Source organism: Macaca mulatta, chromosome 12 (assembly GCF_049350105.2).
Source record: "Macaca mulatta isolate MMU2019108-1 chromosome 12, T2T-MMU8v2.0, whole genome shotgun sequence".
Lineage (NCBI taxonomy): Eukaryota > Metazoa > Chordata > Mammalia > Primates > Cercopithecidae > Macaca > Macaca mulatta.
Genome location: NC_133417.1, coordinates 129,027,575 through 129,044,470, shown reverse-complemented (window position 1 = coordinate 129,044,470; position 16,896 = coordinate 129,027,575). Strand labels below are relative to the sequence as shown.

Genomic DNA, 16,896 nt, shown 5'->3' with positions numbered 1-16,896 from the left:
GCCTTGTAGTATAGTTTGGGTAGCGTAATGCCTCCAGCTTTGTTCTTTTTACTTAGGATTGTCTTGGCTATTTGTGCTGTTTTCTGGTTCCATATGAATTTCAAAATTTTTTTTCTGATTCTGTGAATAATGTCAATGGTAGTTTAATGGGAATAGCATTGAATCTGTATATTGCTTTGTGCAATATGGTCATTTTCAGGATATTGATTATTTCTGTCCATGAGCATGGAATGTTTTTCCATTTGTTTGTGTCATCTCTGATTTCTTTGAGCAGTGGTTTTTATTAGCTATATTCTTAGGTATTTTATTCCTTTTGTGGCAATTGGGAATGGGAATCCATTCATGAGTTGGCCCTTGGCTTGCCTATTGTTGGTGTATAGGAATGCTAGTGATTTTTGCACATTCATTTTTGTATCCTGAGACTTTGCTAAAGTTGCTTATTAGCTTAAGATGCTTTCAGGCTGAGATGATAAGATTTTCTGAATATAGGATCATGTCATCTGCAAATAAAGATAGTTTGACTTCCTCTCTTCCTATCTGAATATGCTTTATTTCTTTCTCTTGCTTGATTGCCCTGACCAGAACTTCCAATACTATGTGGAATAAGAGTAGTGAGAGAGGGCATCCTTGTCTTGTGCTGGTTTTCAAGAAGAATGTTTCCAGCTTTTGCCCGTTCAGTATGATATTGGCTTTTGTCACAAATGGCTCTTATTATTTTGAGGTATGTTCCTTCAGTATCTAGTTTATTGAGAGTTTTTAACATGGAGGGATGTTGAATTTTATCAAAGGGCTTTTCTGCATCTATTGAGATAATCATGTGATTTTTGTCTTCATATCTGTTTATGTGATGAATCACATTTATTGATCTGTGTATACTGAATGAACCTTGCATCCTGGGAATGAAGCCAACTTGATCATGGTGGATAAGCTTTTGGATGTGCTGCTGGATTTGGTTTGCCAGTATTTTGTTGAGGATTTTTGCATTGATGTTCATCAAGGATATTGGCCTGAAGTGTTTTTGTTGTTGTTGTTGTTGTATCTCTGCCAGATTTTGGTTTCAGGATGATGTTGGCCTCATGAATGAGTTAGGAGAAATCCCTCCTTTTTAGTGTTCTGGAATATTTTCCGTAGGAATGGTCCCAGTTCTTTGTACCTCTGGTAGAATTCAGCTGTGAATTCATCTGATCCTGGGCTTTTCTTGGTTGGTATGCTATTTGTTACTGTCTCAACTTCAGAACAAGTTACTGGTCTATTGGTCTATTCAGGGATCAAATTTCTTTCTTGTTCAATCTTGGGAGGATGTATGTGTCCAGGAATTTATCCATCTCTTCCAGATTTTCTAGTTTATGTGTATAGAGGTGTTTTTGTGTTCTATGATGGTTAGTTGTATTTCTGTGGGGTCAGTGATAATATCCCTCTTATCATTTCTGATTGTGATTAACTGAATCTTGAAAGTAGATCTTAAATGTTGTCACAACACACACACACAGATTTTAACTATGTGAGGTGATGGATATGCTAATTAGCTTGATTGTGGTAATCACTTTATAATGTATATGTATAAAAATCACATTTTATACCATAAATATATACTATTTTTCAGGACATATATTAAAGTGTATTGCTCCACCTACAGGCCAGTAGACTCATGACATCCTTATTCTATGAACCTGTACAGGCTGAAAAAAAACTGTATTAGGTAAAAATCAAACGATTGCTGGGCGCGGTGGTCATGCCTGTAATCTCAGCACTTTGGGAGACCAAGCCAGGTGAATCACTTGAGGTCAGGAGTTTGAGACCAGCCTGGCCAACATGGCAAAACCTCATCTCTACTGAAAATACAAAAAAAATTAGCCAGGCATGGTGGCAGGTGCCTGTAATCCCAGCTACTCAGGAGGCTGAGGTACGAGAATTGCTTGAACCCGGAAGTGGAGGTTGCAGTGAGCTGAGATCATGCCACTGCACTCCAGCCTGGGCAACAGAGCAAGACTCTGTCTCAAAAAAAAAAAAAAAAAAAAAAAGACTGAAGGCAATTTCTTTTCTTTGTATTTTTAGTCTTTGCATGTGTCAAAATGTCATGTCTCTTGATTGATAATTTGGCTGGATGTAGACTTCTCATCTTTCAGCATCTACTATTGCAGGTTCTGGTTTCTGATCCATTGCATGTAAACTGTCTTCCTGGAATCTCAGGCTACTCTCTTTGTCATGGTTGTTCTGAAGTTTCATGTTGATGTGTTTCTGAAATTCATTGTGCTGCACACTTGATGAGCTTTTTAAAATCGGAAGTCTCATCTACTTAGTTCTGGAAAAAATTTTGAATTCTGTCTTTGGTATTTTCTTCCTCTCCATCATCTCTGCGCCATCTTTCTAGATATCATTACACCTTCTTGTTCGATTACCTATAGTTTTATTTATTTATTTTTTATTTTATTATTATTATTTTTAAGATAGAGTCTTGCACTATCACCTAGGCTGAAGTGGAGTGGCATGATCGCGGCTCACTGCAACCGCTGCCTCCCGGGCTTAAGCAATCCTCCTACCTCAACCTGAGTAGCTGGGACCATAGGCATGTGCCACCATGCCTGGCTTTTTTTTTTTTTTTTGAGACAGATTTTGTCATGTTGACCCAGGCTGGCCTTGAACTCCTGGTCTCAAGTGATCCACCCACCTCGGCCTCTCAAAGTGCCAGGATTGTAGGCATGAGTCACCACACTCAGCACCCCCTCTATAGTTTTATATATTCCATTAATTTCCCATCTATTAAAAATTATTTTTGAAGGATGGGATCTCACTATATTTTCCAGCCTGGCCTTGAATTCCTGGGCTCAAGTGATCCTCCTGCTTCAGCCTCTGGAGTAGCTGGGACTACAGGCATTCCACTGTGCCCAGCTTACATCTATTGTTTGAGGGGGTCCAGTTTATTGGAGATACCTTTGACTTTATTTTGGTTATCATAGTTTTTGACTTTTAAGAACTTTTTCTTATCTCTTTTTTAAAAAAGAAACTCTGTTTTATTAACATAGGAACATCATCTTTTAACCATCTCTGAGTATATTGTGTGTGTGTGTGTGTGTTTGTATATAGCAATTTGTTCAGCTCTGTGATTTGTTACTGTATCTGGTGGGTTTTTTTTTTTTCTATTTGTTCTTTTCTGTCTCTTTCTTGTCACAGGCTGTTTTCAAATGCCTGGGACTCTTGTCATCTACTCATATTTAGAAGCAGGGTGCTTAAATGCTGACAGGCAGTTCTGAGGGTGTAGACAGGTTGACTGGAGTCTTCATTGTTAGAACCTAAGGTCTTTTCTCTGCCATTTAGTGGCTTCAGGGAAGAATCATCCAGTCTCTTGAATTAAGAGATGGATTTTTCTGTACAACAAAGCTAGAGATGGAGGTTCAGAAACCTTACATATATAGCTTTAGGTTTAGGATCCCGGAGGATTGCAGACATCTGTAAATCTCTCTCTCTCTCTCTCTCTTTTTTTTTTTTTTTGAGACAGAGTCTTGCTCTGTCACCCAGGCTGGAGTGCAGTGGTGCAACCTTGGCTCACTGCAACCTCTGCCTTCCAGGTTCAAGCAATTCTCCTGCCTCAGCCTCCCAAGTAGCTGGGATTACAGGCATGTGCCACCATGCCCAGCTAATTTTTGTATTTTTAGTAGAGTTGAGGTGTCACCATGTTGGCCAGACTGGTCTTGAATTCCTTGCCTCAGGGGATCTGCCTGCCTCGGTCTCTCAAAGTGCTGGGGTTATAGGTGTGAACCACTGCACCCAGCCAAGTATCTCTTCTTAAGGACGAAGATGATGTAAGTCCTTTGAGTGGGGATGTAAGCCTTAAGTATATAAGAACTGTGGCAATCCAGCCTGGTGCAGTGGCTCAGGCCTGTAATCCCAGCACTTTGAGAGGCCCAGGTGGGTGGATCACTTGAGGTCAGGAGTTCGAGACCAGCCTGGCCAATGTGGTGAAACCCTATCTCTACTAAAAATACAAAAATGAGCCAGGCATGGTGGCACATATCTATAATCCCAGCTACTCGGGAGGCTGAGGCACGGCACGAGGATCACTTGAACCTGGGAGGTGGAGGTTGCAGCGAGCCAAGAACACACCACTGTGCTCCAGCCTGGGCGACAGAGTGAGACTCCATCTCGAAAAAAAGAACTGTGGCATTTACATTGGAGCTTCTCAGATTAGGTAATGCCCTGCTTTGTGTGAACAGTGTCAGCAGCCCTGCTTGGGAGGCTACTGACTCTGGGGGCCGGAGCAAGCTGTGCTAAGAGGTTCTCCAACTGCATGGAGTTCCTAAATTTCTGTACCCTTGGATAAAGCAATTGGAAACTTATTGTGTGGTATAGTGTGTGTGTGTGTGTGTGTGTGTTGCATATGCATGTGCATTTTCACTTAGCTGTAGTCCCTAGAAATCTGCATGTGGCACATGTCAGTTACTCGACAGGGAGACTTTCAGCCATTCTCCCTTCTTTCAGAACTCTGCCTTATCCCTTGTATTCTAGGGACATGGTGCCCCCAAGTGTTGCTCGCAGGCATTCTCTGGGGAGACATATCTGGTTTGTCTTGGGAATTCACCCTTTCAGTGACAACTTCCCCTATTTTGCCAACTCTGTCATCTCATTTCTGTCTCTATCTTCCAAAGTTTGGTTGAAGATTTCTGTCAACCTTCTTAGCTCAGGAACACCTTTCTCCCTTAAATGAAGACATATGCCTTTGCACACTCTGAAGGGTTAAGACCCAGGAGTGTTACAGATGTCTACAAATATTTCTTCTTGTATTCATCCGTCCTTGCATTGCTGTAAAGAAATACCCGAGACTGGGTAATTTATAAAGAAAACAGGTTTAATTGGCCCACGGTTCTGAAGGCTGTATAGGAAGCATAGTAGCTTCTGCTTCTGGGGAGGCCTGAGGAAACTTACAATCATGGTTGAAGGCAAAGGGGCAGCAGCACCTCACATGGCTGGAGGAGGAAGGAGAGGGGGGAGTTGCCACACACTTTTAAACAACCAGATCTCACAATAACTCACTCACTGACTCTCATGAGAACAGCATCAAGGAGATGGTGCTAACCCATTCATGAGAACTCTAGATCCTCATGATCCAGTCACCTCCCACTAGGCCCCGTCTCCAACACTGGGGATTGCAATTCGACATGAGTTTAGTGGGGACACAGATCCAAACCATAACACTTTTTTTTTTTTTTTCGAGACAGGGTCTCACTTTGTCACCCAGGCTGGAGGGCAGTGGCATGATTTCAGCTCACTGCAGCCTCCACCCCCAGGGTTCAAGTGATCCTCCTGCCGTAGTCCCTCAAGTAGTTGGGACTACAACGGCACCACCATGCCTGGCTAATTTTTGTATCTTTGGTAGAGATTATGGGGTTTCACCATGTTGCCCAGGCTGGTTTTGAACTCTTGAACTCAAATGATCTGCTCACCTTGGCCTTCCAAAGTGCTAGAATTATAGGCATGAGCCACCACACCTGGCCTTCTTCTTCTTCTTCTTCTTTTTTTTTTTAAATTTAAAACTTTTTTTTGTAGTGACACAGAGTCTCACTATGTTGCCCAGGCTAGTCTTGAACTCCTGACCTCAAGCAATCTTCCTGTCTCAGCTTCCCAAAGTGCTGGGGTTACATGCAGGAACCACCATAAAACAATCCAGGGATTGTTTTATTATGTTGATTACAATCTACTAAATTTGTTTTGTAACCCACTGGATTGCACCTGTTGTAAAAACAATGCTCTAGTTAATGTGAATGAAACCTAAACTGCAGGTTCACACTTTCCTGCCCTTTCACTTTCTTTAGTTTATTGCCAGAATTAAATGACATTGCTTTGAAATTAGAGAAAAACAGTTATTAGGGCTCCTCCATCTTAACAAGGCAACAATGATCATTTTTAAATGATCCTTACCTATTACTGTTTTCCCTATGCATATGTAATTGTCATCTTAGTTGTGTAGCTAGGAGATACTTTGGTTACACAGTACATACATTTCTTAAGACTTAATTTTTTTAGAGCAGTATTAAGTTCACGACAAAATTGAGTGGAAGGTACTAGATATCTCATATAGCTCCTGCCCCAACACATGTGGAGTCTCTCCCGTTATCAATGTCCCCCACCGGAGTGGTACAACTGTTGCAACTGATGAGCCTATACCGACTCCTCTCTGTAGTTAATTTATTTTTTGTTTTGTAATTTCAACTTTTATTTTAGATTCAGGGAGTACAGTGTGAGCTTGTTACATGTAGAGTTCATTGTTGGTGTTGGACATTCTATCAGTTTGGACAAATTTATAATGACATGGATCCTCCATTATAGTATCATACTGAGTATTTGCACTCCCATAAAATCCTCTGTCCTCCACCTGTTCATCCCTCCCCGACACACTGCCACAACCACTGGCAGCCACACAGTCTGCAATTCTTTTTGCCATTACTACAGGGTCACCTGAGTAGTGTACTATCTCTTTGAGCTAAAGTTTTATTTGTTGAAAGAACTTTGGCATTTACTTAGTATTAGACCTTCAGATAGAATGTTGACTGATTTTTATTGAACTCATGGATATTCTTTTTATTAAGCACTTTTTTTCTAACTACAGAATCATACATATGAATTTTGGAAAATACAGACAAGTACAAAGAAGAAAATAACATTTACAATTTCACTGTTGTAAGATAACCACTGTAACAATTTAGTGTATTTCTTTCATGTAATTTTTTTTGCAAGAATATTTTTACATTTTTACTCTACTACACACACAATATAATCTTTTTTATTTTTATTTTTTTGAGATGGAGTTTTGGTCTTATTGCCCAGCCTGGAGTGCAGTGGCGTGATCTCATCTCACTGCAGCCTCTGCCTCCCGGGTTCAAGCAATTCTCCTGCCTCAGCCTCCTGAGTAGCTGGGATTACAGGCACCCGCCACCACACCTGGCTAATTTTTTGTATTTTTAGTAGAGATAGAGTTTCGTCATGTTGGCCAGGCTGGTCTCGAACTCCTGACCTCAAGTGATCCGCCCACCTCGGCCTCCCAAAGTGCTGGCATTACAGGTATGAGCCATCGCGCCTCGCCATCTTTTTAAAACAACGTTGTATCATAAGCATTCTTACTTTGTTGAAATTATTTAGTAAATATCATTTAAACTCTATTATTGGATATTTAGGCATTTTTTAGTTTGTTTTTGTATGCTAATATAAAGAAGTGTAGTAAACATCTAATGCCTCAATATTTGTCTGCATTTTAGGGCACATTCTTAAGAAATATTTAATTAATTAATTATTATTATTATTATTATTTTGGTAGAGATACAGTCTCCGTATGTCGCCCAAGCTGGTCTTGAACTCCTGGGCCCAAGTGATCTTCCCGCCTTGGCCTCCCAAAGTGTTGGGATTACAAGCATGAGCCACCACACTTGGCCAAAGACAGATTTTAAAAGCAGAATGACTGAGACCGAAGATACGGGCACTTCTCTTGACACTTACTGCTGAGTCACTTTTCAGGAGAGTTGGAGGTCTGGGCGGGGAGTGATTGTTTTTTAAAGATGAGAGAGACTTGAGTTATTCAACATTTGCAGGTGAGGGGCACAGCCTGGCAGTGGGGGAGTGACGATGCCGTGCTCTCCAAGAGGTAGGTGAGGGTTGAAAGCCAGGATGTGAGAAGCGTTTTGCTCTCTGATGCAGGAAGAAAATACATCGTGTTGGGGAGTGGGTGTGACAAGTCTGTGCACACAGTGATACAAGTGTGGGAGGAGCCAAAGGAGTCCCCAGAATGACTTTTATCCTCTCAGAGTCAGGGAGTGAGGATGGAGACTGGGAATATGGGGGCATGGTGGTGATATGAAATGACCCACGTGGGGGATCAAAGGGGAAGATGCTTGGAAGTCCTTTGCATTGAGAGGTACGTGAAGGGTCTCCGAGTACCACAGGAGATTCAGCCGAGCTTGGTCATCAGACCTTAACAGTGGCACCAATTTGCAAAGCCCTGTTTGGTTTTTCTCAGGGGTGTCTAGTGACCTCCATGTAGAAGTAAAGGTGAGGGTGGATGGGCTGATTGGGTTTGGGAATTTGCAGAGTGGTTGTAGATGCAGGAAAAAGGACTGAGGAAGTGAAGATCAGAGCAGTGGCGTTAAGTGATGTGTCATTATCTGGGCCACCGGACGACGGCCTCTCAGGTTGATGGAACCTGTGTTAGAGCACAGATTGCTGTAAATAAGGTGGTAATAGCCCCTATATGTAGTGTAACGGCCTTCAGAACCATGGGCCAATCACAGCCTGAGTATTTGTCTGAGCAGCTCAGGTCCTGAGATAGGAGCTAGTCCTGAAAGGCTGGTGTTTGGAGTGTGACAATGCTGGGGACAGGGCAAGGTCTCTCTTCTTAGAAGCTGGCTGTGGGTCCATTTCATGGATCCAGGTCAAGAGCAGGGAGTTGTGAACCAAAGCTGCTACTGGAAGCCTTCAGGGTTCCTCTTCGCCTAGAAGGAAAATGCCGACACCGGCCAGAGCGCGGACTCAGCAGACTGGTGCTGCTCCGCTCCATGCTTCCCTCAGAGGACTACCAGTGTCCCCCAGAACATGCTTCAGAAAGAGATTAGAAAACGCCCAGAGAAGTTTGCGTTCTGAGTCTAAATGAGAATTTGGGGCTGTGCCCAATTAGGTCAAGGATTGCTCTAGTAGACACTCTGAGGACAAAGAAAGCTGGAATCACCTGATGTCTTTGGGTTTGAAGGATAATCTGTTAACAAGTGAGACCTCTCAAGATGGCGGCTGACAGAAGTTGCCCCTTTGGAGGTGGGGATGGAGGTCTTGGTGGGACCAGCTGCCCACTTGGTGCCAAGCATGTGAGTCAAGTGTAAGAAGTCAGCACGCCTCATTGGATGTTACAGCTGTTGCTGAAGTTGGTGTCTCTTGGGAGAGTCCCTCCATTGTTCCTTTTGTCCCAACAATATTATTGAAAGGGAATGCTGGAGTGTTGTTTTCCGAAGTCAGATGCACTTGTTTATGACATCTACTTGCATTTAAGTTGGCTCTTGGCAAACACTGAAAAAGTCTTCCCACGCCTTTTTTTCTACTCTCAAGCGAATACCAATCAAAAATGGTATTTTTTTAAATTAACCTTTTGAAGAGTATTATTCAAATGCGCCCTGAATGACTAAACTGATAAATTGGATAAAATTAATTGCTGGAGGTGATGAACTCTTGTGAATCATTACAATTCATTCTTCCAGTTTGTTCAAGCTACCTCATTAAATCTGGAGAGGTGACAGACGCGACAACACAAGCCCAGTTCTCAAGCAGAGCAGAACTTGAGAGGGCTAAATCTCCGAACACTGCCTCAGGCAATGCAATTACTGGATAAGTTTGAATCTATTGCTGTTTTTGAGTTTGGAATGCATATTTGCATTTTATATGGGCTTAATGGATGTATTATTTTCCTGATCATCCTTTCTCCTTGAATTTGTTGTTAGAATGAAACGTTGCTCTTTGTTTGTTGTTCTACATTGTTGATTCTTGTTTAAGAAGGCAGGCATCTGATCCTGAGATAAGTTTGCACTACAGACCAACTAGAAAAGCATCCATTATTAAACCCAGCAACAGTCACACCTCTCAACAGAACTTCCAACGTTGATCTAGGTGCCCTGGATTAAAAGTAACATTTAGCCTATGGAGAATTCCCAGAGGATGCTCAACGATGATGATTATGAGATCTGAAAATAGAACCAATAAAGATAAGACATAAAACCTGGTTTATTTAGTCTGGAAGGAAAAGGCTAAAAGAAGACTTAAAGGCGGCTGGGCGCAGTGGCTCACGCCTGTAATTCCAGCACTTTGGGAGGCTGAGGCGGACCAATCACATGAGGTCAGGAGTTCAAGACCAGCCTGGCCAACATGGTGAAACCCCGTCTCTACTAAAAATTCAAAAATTAGCTGGACATGGTGATGGATGCCTGTAATCCCAGCCACTCCGGGGGGCTAGGCAAGAGGATCACTTGAACCTAGGAAGAGGAGGTTGCAGTGATCCAAGATTGTGCCACTGCCCTCCAGCCTGGGTGACAGAGTAAGACTCTGTCTCAAAAAAAAAAAAAAAAAAAAAAAAGACTTAAATCCGTGAAGTTAGTTATTCTTCCAAAGATACTTGATACATTCTCCTTTTATATAATCTATGGATAAAGTCAGGGAAAACTGGTTTAAATTATAACAAGAAATTTAGGTTAGATGGCAGAAGAAAAATTTCTAGCAGGAAATGCAAGAGAACACCAGGCAAATGTGTGGACTTCATTTTCCCAGTAAAAATGGAACTGTTCACTAGGCATTGGATTGAATAATCTTACTCACCGTGATGATGCAATGCTGAGCCTTATTCTCTTGTGATCATATAACCATTCTATTTTATGCCCTTAGAATGTCAGTCACTTTTATGATCTCTTCTTGGAAGCAAAAATACCCTTCTCAATACAATTCTCAGAAGGTAGTGTTTGGTTATTGAATTTGATTATTATTATTATTTTAGATAGATATGGAGTCTTACTATGTTTCCCAGGCTACTCTCAAACTCCTGGGCTCAAGCAATCCTCCTTCCTCAGCCTTCCAAAGTGCCAGGATTACAGGTGTGAGGCACCACACCTGGCCAAGATTGTTGAATTGTTTATACCTGTGTTGTAGTGAAACAGATACTAAAAAAAAAAAAAAAAAAAATGCTGTGTTAAAATTCCAGACTGAAGGTGATTTTTCTTAAAGCCGCTGATGAGGAGGGTTTTTAAATTGGTTTCTCATAACCTGTGATGTCTTGGGCCTCATATCATTATTATGATGGATGTTTCTTTTCTAAGAAGATTACCTATTCACTATTCACAATAGAAAGTGAATAGAAAGATATGTACTCACTTCCATGCCCATCAATGGTGGAATGGATAAAGAAAACATGGTAATATACATATATATCATGGAATACTACACAGTCTAAAAAAGAACAAAATCACTGTCCTTTGCAGCAACATGGATGTAGCTGGAGGCCGTTATCTTAAGGGAATTAACACAGGAACAGAAAATCAAATATTGCATGTTATCACAAGCAGGAGCTAAACACTGGATACTTATGAACATAAAGATGGCAGCAATACACACTGGGGACTACTAGAGGGGGAAGAAAGCGGGCGGGGCAAGGGCTAAGAAACTAACTTAAGGACTATACTCAGTGCCTGGTTGACAGGTTCAGTTGTACCCGAAACTTCAGCATCACACAATATACCCATGTAACAAATGCACACATGTACTCCCTGAATCTAACACAGAAATTGAAATTATTTAAAAATTAATTTGTAGTTACCAGAAAAAAACCTCAAGCTGGGCATGGTGGTTCATGCCTGTAATCACAACACTCTGGGAGACGGAGGCGGGGGGATTGCTTGAGCCTAGGAGTTTGAGACCAGTCTGGGCAACATAGGGAGACCTCGTTTCTACAACAAAATTTAAAAAGTATTAGCTGGGCATGGTGGCACATGCCTGTAATTCCAGAACTTTGGCAGGCCAAGGTAGGGGGAATCACTTGAACTTGGGAGGCTGAGGCTGCAGTGAGCTATGATCATGCCACTGCACTCCAAAAGAAGACCTCATATTCTGTAGGCTTGAGTTTGAGACCAGTCTGGACAACATAGGGAGACCTCGTCTCTACAAAAAAAAAAAAAAAATATATATATATATATATATATCTATATATATGTGTGTGTGTGTGTGTGTATGTGTGTGTATGTATGTGTGTGTGTGTATGATGTGTGTGTGTGTGTATTAGCCAGGCATGGTGGTGCATGCCTGTGGTCCCAGCTACTGGGGAAGCTGAGGTGGGAGAATCGCCTGAGCCTGGCAGGTTGAGGCTGCAGTGAGCTATGCTCATGCCACTACACTTCAAAAGAAGAAGACCTCAAATTCTGTAGACTGAGGGAGTGGGGGCAGTTAGGGGAAGATCTGAGTAAAAAGCATGGTTTCATTTGACCCTCAGATATCACCACCTAGTGAATTGTAATGGTTTATGTCACAACATTTAGGCCTCAGCCTTTTCAATAGAGTTGAATCTTTTTTTTTTTTTTCGAGACAGAGTTTCGCTCTTGTTGCCTAGGCTGGAGTGCAGTAGTGTGATCTTAGCTCATTGTAACCTCTACCTCCCAGATTCAAGCAATTCTCCTGCCTCAGCCTCCGAGTAGCTGGGACTACAGGCATGTGCCACCACATCCAGCTAATTTTGTATTTTTAGTAGAGACGGGGTTTCTCCATGTTGGTCAGGCTGGTCTCGAACTCCTGACCTCAGGTGATCCACCCACCTCGGCCTCCCAAAGTGCTGGGATTATAGTCGTGAGCCACCGCACCCAGCCTGAAGTTTAAGCTTTTATCTGTAAAATGTTTTCTTAAAATCTAATAATTTTTTGTTCCCAGTATATATAATTTCCTTCATTATATAATTAACTGAAACAATGCACTTTATTTTTTAAAAACAAAACAACTGAACAAAATGAATTATGATTCTAAACCTGATCTTCTGATACCATGGATTGAGAACGCTTAATTTTCATAAAATAAAGATTAGGCCATCTGACAATTTCCAAAAATTAAATATACCATACCTGCAAGGGTTTTTTAAAATTTCTTTTTAAGAAAACATTCTACCAGAGCCTTAAAAAATTTAGTGATGGTGTCTCACTGTGTTGCTCAGGCTTGTCGCAAACTCTTGGGCTCAAGTGATTATCCCGCCTTGGCCTCCCAAAGTGCTGGGATTACAGGTGTGAGCCACCAAGTGCTGTACCTTCCAAGGTTTTGAAGTAAATTTCCAGATGTTCTAATGTCTTCTGCTTATTTAAACCTTTTAAAATTCATCACCATCATTTCAAATACACATTTTGAAACTTATTTGAAAATAAAATCAGGTTGTTTCCTGGTGTAGCCAATACACTGTCTAAATTGTTAGGAGTCTATGGTGATGCCAAAGACAATTGCAACTTGAGATGGTTGATTCTGAAGCTCTCAGCCAAGTAACATGCAAAGTGGAGAAAAGAGCTTACATTTAAGGCTGGATGCAGTGGCTCATGCCTGCGATTCCAGCATTTTGGGAGGCTGAGATGGGCGGATCACCTGACACCAGAAGTTCGAGACCAGCCTGTCCAACATGGTGAAACCCCGACTTTACTAAAAACACAAAAAATTTAGCTGAGCATGGTGGTATGCACATGTAATCTCAGTTACTTGGGAGACTGAGGCATGAAAATCGTTTGAACCTGGGAGGTGGAAATTGCAGTGAGTCGAGATCATGCCACTGCACTCCAGCCTGAGTGACAAAGCAAGACTCTGTCTCAAAAAAAAAAAAAAAAAAAAAGCTTACATTTAAGACAGCGTCTCACTTTCTCTTGCCCCTTGCTTCAGCCTCACTTCCTTTTCTTCTCCCCTTTATTTCTATGTTATCATTATGTTTCCATAGTTAAATATGGTGCTGTAATGTAATTTGTAAAGTAAACCCTTCTATTGCCTTAACATTTTTTTTCGTCTTGTAAAGGAAGAAATTAATGTTTTAAAAACAGAAGTACTACTACTTTCTTGATGTATTTTTCCCTATATGTGTTTATAACACTTAAAAAGAATTAAAATAAGGCCAGGTGCGGTGGCTCATGCCTGTAATCCCAGCATTTTGGGAGGCTGAGGCAGGGTGATCACCTGAGGTCAGGAGTTCGAGACCAGCCTGGCCAACATGGTGAAACCCCGTCTCTACTAAAAATACAAAAATTAGCTGGGCATGGAGGTGGGGGCGCCTGTAATTCCAGCTACTCAGGAGGCTTTGCAGGAGCATTGCTTGAACCCAGGAGGTGGAGGTTGCAGTGAGCCGAGATTGCGCCACTGCACTCCAGCCTGGGCAGCAGAGCGAGACTCTATCTCCATCTTAAAAAAGAAAAAAAAAAAGAATTAAAATAAAAAATTTAGTTTTCTCCTTTAATAAAAGTAAGCTACGTCTGTGATATACACATTTCTTTTTTCTCTGGTGGGTTAAATATAATTTGCCAGATAAGATAGCTTCCATGCTGATAAGTGTTTTTTCGTCTGTTCAGAATTATCTTTCTATGTAAATCCATCACTGAATTTCAGTGTCTTTGCAGAACGGCAGAATGACTTGGTTGATCAGGTTCTGTTTTTTGTGTGCTTTGTTTGTTCTAGATACATTTCATATTGCTCTTCAGTCGACAAGGGAAATTACGGCTACAGAAATGGTACATCACTCTGCCTGACAAAGAGAGGAAGAAGATCACCCGGGAAATTGTTCAGATTATTCTCTCCCGTGGTCACAGGACAAGCAGTTTTGTTGACTGGAAGGAACTAAAACTTGTTTATAAAAGGTGTGAGTAACTTTTTGAGAGCTCAGTTTCTCAGTCTTGCTTTGGTTTGTTCTAATCCTGAACATTTTAGATTGCTATATAGCAATTCCATCACTTACTGAAATCTTTGAAGGCTGGAGCCCAGATATTTGTACCAATAGACTAACTAGAAAATAACTCTCATTTTATTGAAAGAAATTCTAGGTGCCAGGATTCAGGATTCTAGGTAAATAAACTACACCTTGATAGTGCATGCATGCATTTAAGAAAAGTGGTATGAAAACCTGTTACATTCCCGGCATTGTTCTTTTTGAATTTTTTGGAGATGGAATCTCACTCTGTCACCCAGGCTGGAGTGCAATGGCATGATCTCGGCTCACTACAACTTCTACCTCCTGGGTTCAAGCGATTCTCTTGCCTCAGCCTCCCAAGTAGCTGGGATTGCAGGCATCTGCCACTATGCCTGACTAATTTTTGTATTTTAAGAGAGATGGGGTTTCACCATGTTGGCCAGGCTGGTCTGGAACTCCTGTGAGTTCCAGGTGATCAACTCAGGTGATCCACCTGCCTCGGCCTCCCAAAGCACTGAGATTACAAGTGTTAGCTATCATGCCCGGCCTTTCCTGGCATTGTTCTAATGGCTGTAAATACATCAGTGAACAAGACAGATGACATTCCTGCTGTCATGTAGTATACATATTTGTTAAGTAACCAAATAAAATATTTTCAGAAATGGGGTTGTGTTCGGTGGGACAGCTCTTATTATGCCTATTACTTGAATTTGTAATGAGTACATTGAGGACACAGAGTTTTAGTAGTCAGTTCCCAGTCACAGTAATTGAGTGTTAATTGCTAGAGCCAGGCTTCAAATCCAGATCCTTTTGGCTTTAAAGCCTGCGTATTCTTTTTACCATACCTGCTTGCCACGGCAAGACCATTACTAGAAAGGACCCACCATAGGTGAGAGAACTAAGCCTGAGAGGTAACATGATTTTGCCCTTGGAGACCCAGGTAATTGATGCCTAAGCCAGGAACAGAACACAGCTAACTTGACCTTGTATGCAACACCCCACTGCAACTCCTGGAAGGAGTTATGCTCCTTAGATATGCTCTTGCAAAGGGTGTCTATAAAACTCATTGGGAAAAACAGAGGTAACCTTCACAGACTGATATTCAATGGACTAAATTACCAGCAAGTGCCTGCAAAGCTCCATCTGCTGGGCCCAAGGTTGGAGTCTGACAAGTTGAGGAGGGAGGCCCACACAGAATGACTGAAGTCCATTGTGAAGCGGGAGAGTGGGGAGCGTGGGCTCCTGACAGCCCTGGTCAGGGCTTTCTATTTTACAAAAAACAATTGACAAGCTGGAGAGGGGTGTGACGACACCCTGATTACCAGGGGTGAAAGGATACTGTCCTCCTGATAATAGCTCTTCAAGGTACAATTTTGTTGAGAGCCTTTCATGCATAATTAACGGAAGTAATCCAACCCCCACAGCATTTTCATATTTTCTGATTTATATTTCAGGAGGCTATTGGGGGTGATGAATAATGATTTCATTCTTGGATGAGGAGAGGCTCGGGGGGGAGGAGGTGACTTTACATATTCACGGGAAAAACTGTCTCCAGGTTGCTTAATGTATCGTCATATTTTCCTTTTGTTATTTTTCATTTCAAGGTATGCTAGTTTATATTTTTGCTGTGCAATAGAAAATCAGGACAATGAGCTCTTGACGCTAGAGATTGTGCATCGTTACGTGGAGCTGCTGGACAAATATTTTGGAAATGTAAGTGTTGTCCTTGTCGGTTAGGATTAGCTACAGTCCCCATCTCAGCTCTTACTTCAGTTCTGTCTCTCATCGCATTCCTTTTCTCTCTCACATCTAAAATATGAATTGAACTTGAACCAAAGATCACCTTAGTCCCCTAAGATTAGAATACAAGACTTTTCTCCCTACCTGTAATTCTCAGTAAATGAAAGACCCAAAGCTTTCCTTTTTCCTTTTTAAATAGAGACAGGGTCCTGCTATATTGCCCAGGTTGGTCTTGAACTCTTGGCCTCAAGCAATTCTCCCACCTCAGCTTCCCAAAGAGCTAGGATTATAGGTATGAGCTACCACGCCCGGCCACCCAAAGCTTTCGAGAGGTGGATATATCTTTATCTTCAAACTACAAATGCACCAGAGACCTTATTTCAGTGAACCAGAATTTAACTCTGAAGGATTTCTTGATATTCTGTTCTTTATACTTCATTGACATTGTCATCTCTTTTCTGTTTTGACTTTTTATCCTTTCTCTGGCTTTTTTTCTAAGCTATAAGTATTCTTAGTTATTTATGCATAAGAAAAATAGCAACAAACAACAAAACCAGATCCTTTTCTTTCACATTGTTATTCAATAATCTTTTTGCACTTTCTGCCAAGCGATATGCTATACTAGGTGCTCCTGTCCTCAGAACTCATTCACTTGGCCGTGCTTACAGCATGGGTCCATCTTGACTCTCCAAGGAAATCAGCAAGTTACCACTGAACCCTCCTGTGGGTTGACACCA

The 16,896-nt window shown here is 41.5% G+C and overlaps 1 protein-coding gene across 2 annotated transcripts in view; it reads left to right on the top strand.

The window, feature by feature from the left end:
* Positions 1-16,896, top strand: part of AP1S3 (adaptor related protein complex 1 subunit sigma 3) — a 75,473-nt gene that overhangs the window by 44,330 nt on the left and 14,247 nt on the right. For both annotated transcript variants that reach the window (XM_001098858.5, XM_028831152.2), the window contains exons 2-3: positions 14,191-14,369; positions 16,024-16,132. In XM_001098858.5, coding sequence (XP_001098858.2) covers positions 14,191-14,369; positions 16,024-16,132 — 288 coding nt within the window. The remainder of the gene's footprint in view (positions 1-14,190; positions 14,370-16,023; positions 16,133-16,896) is intronic.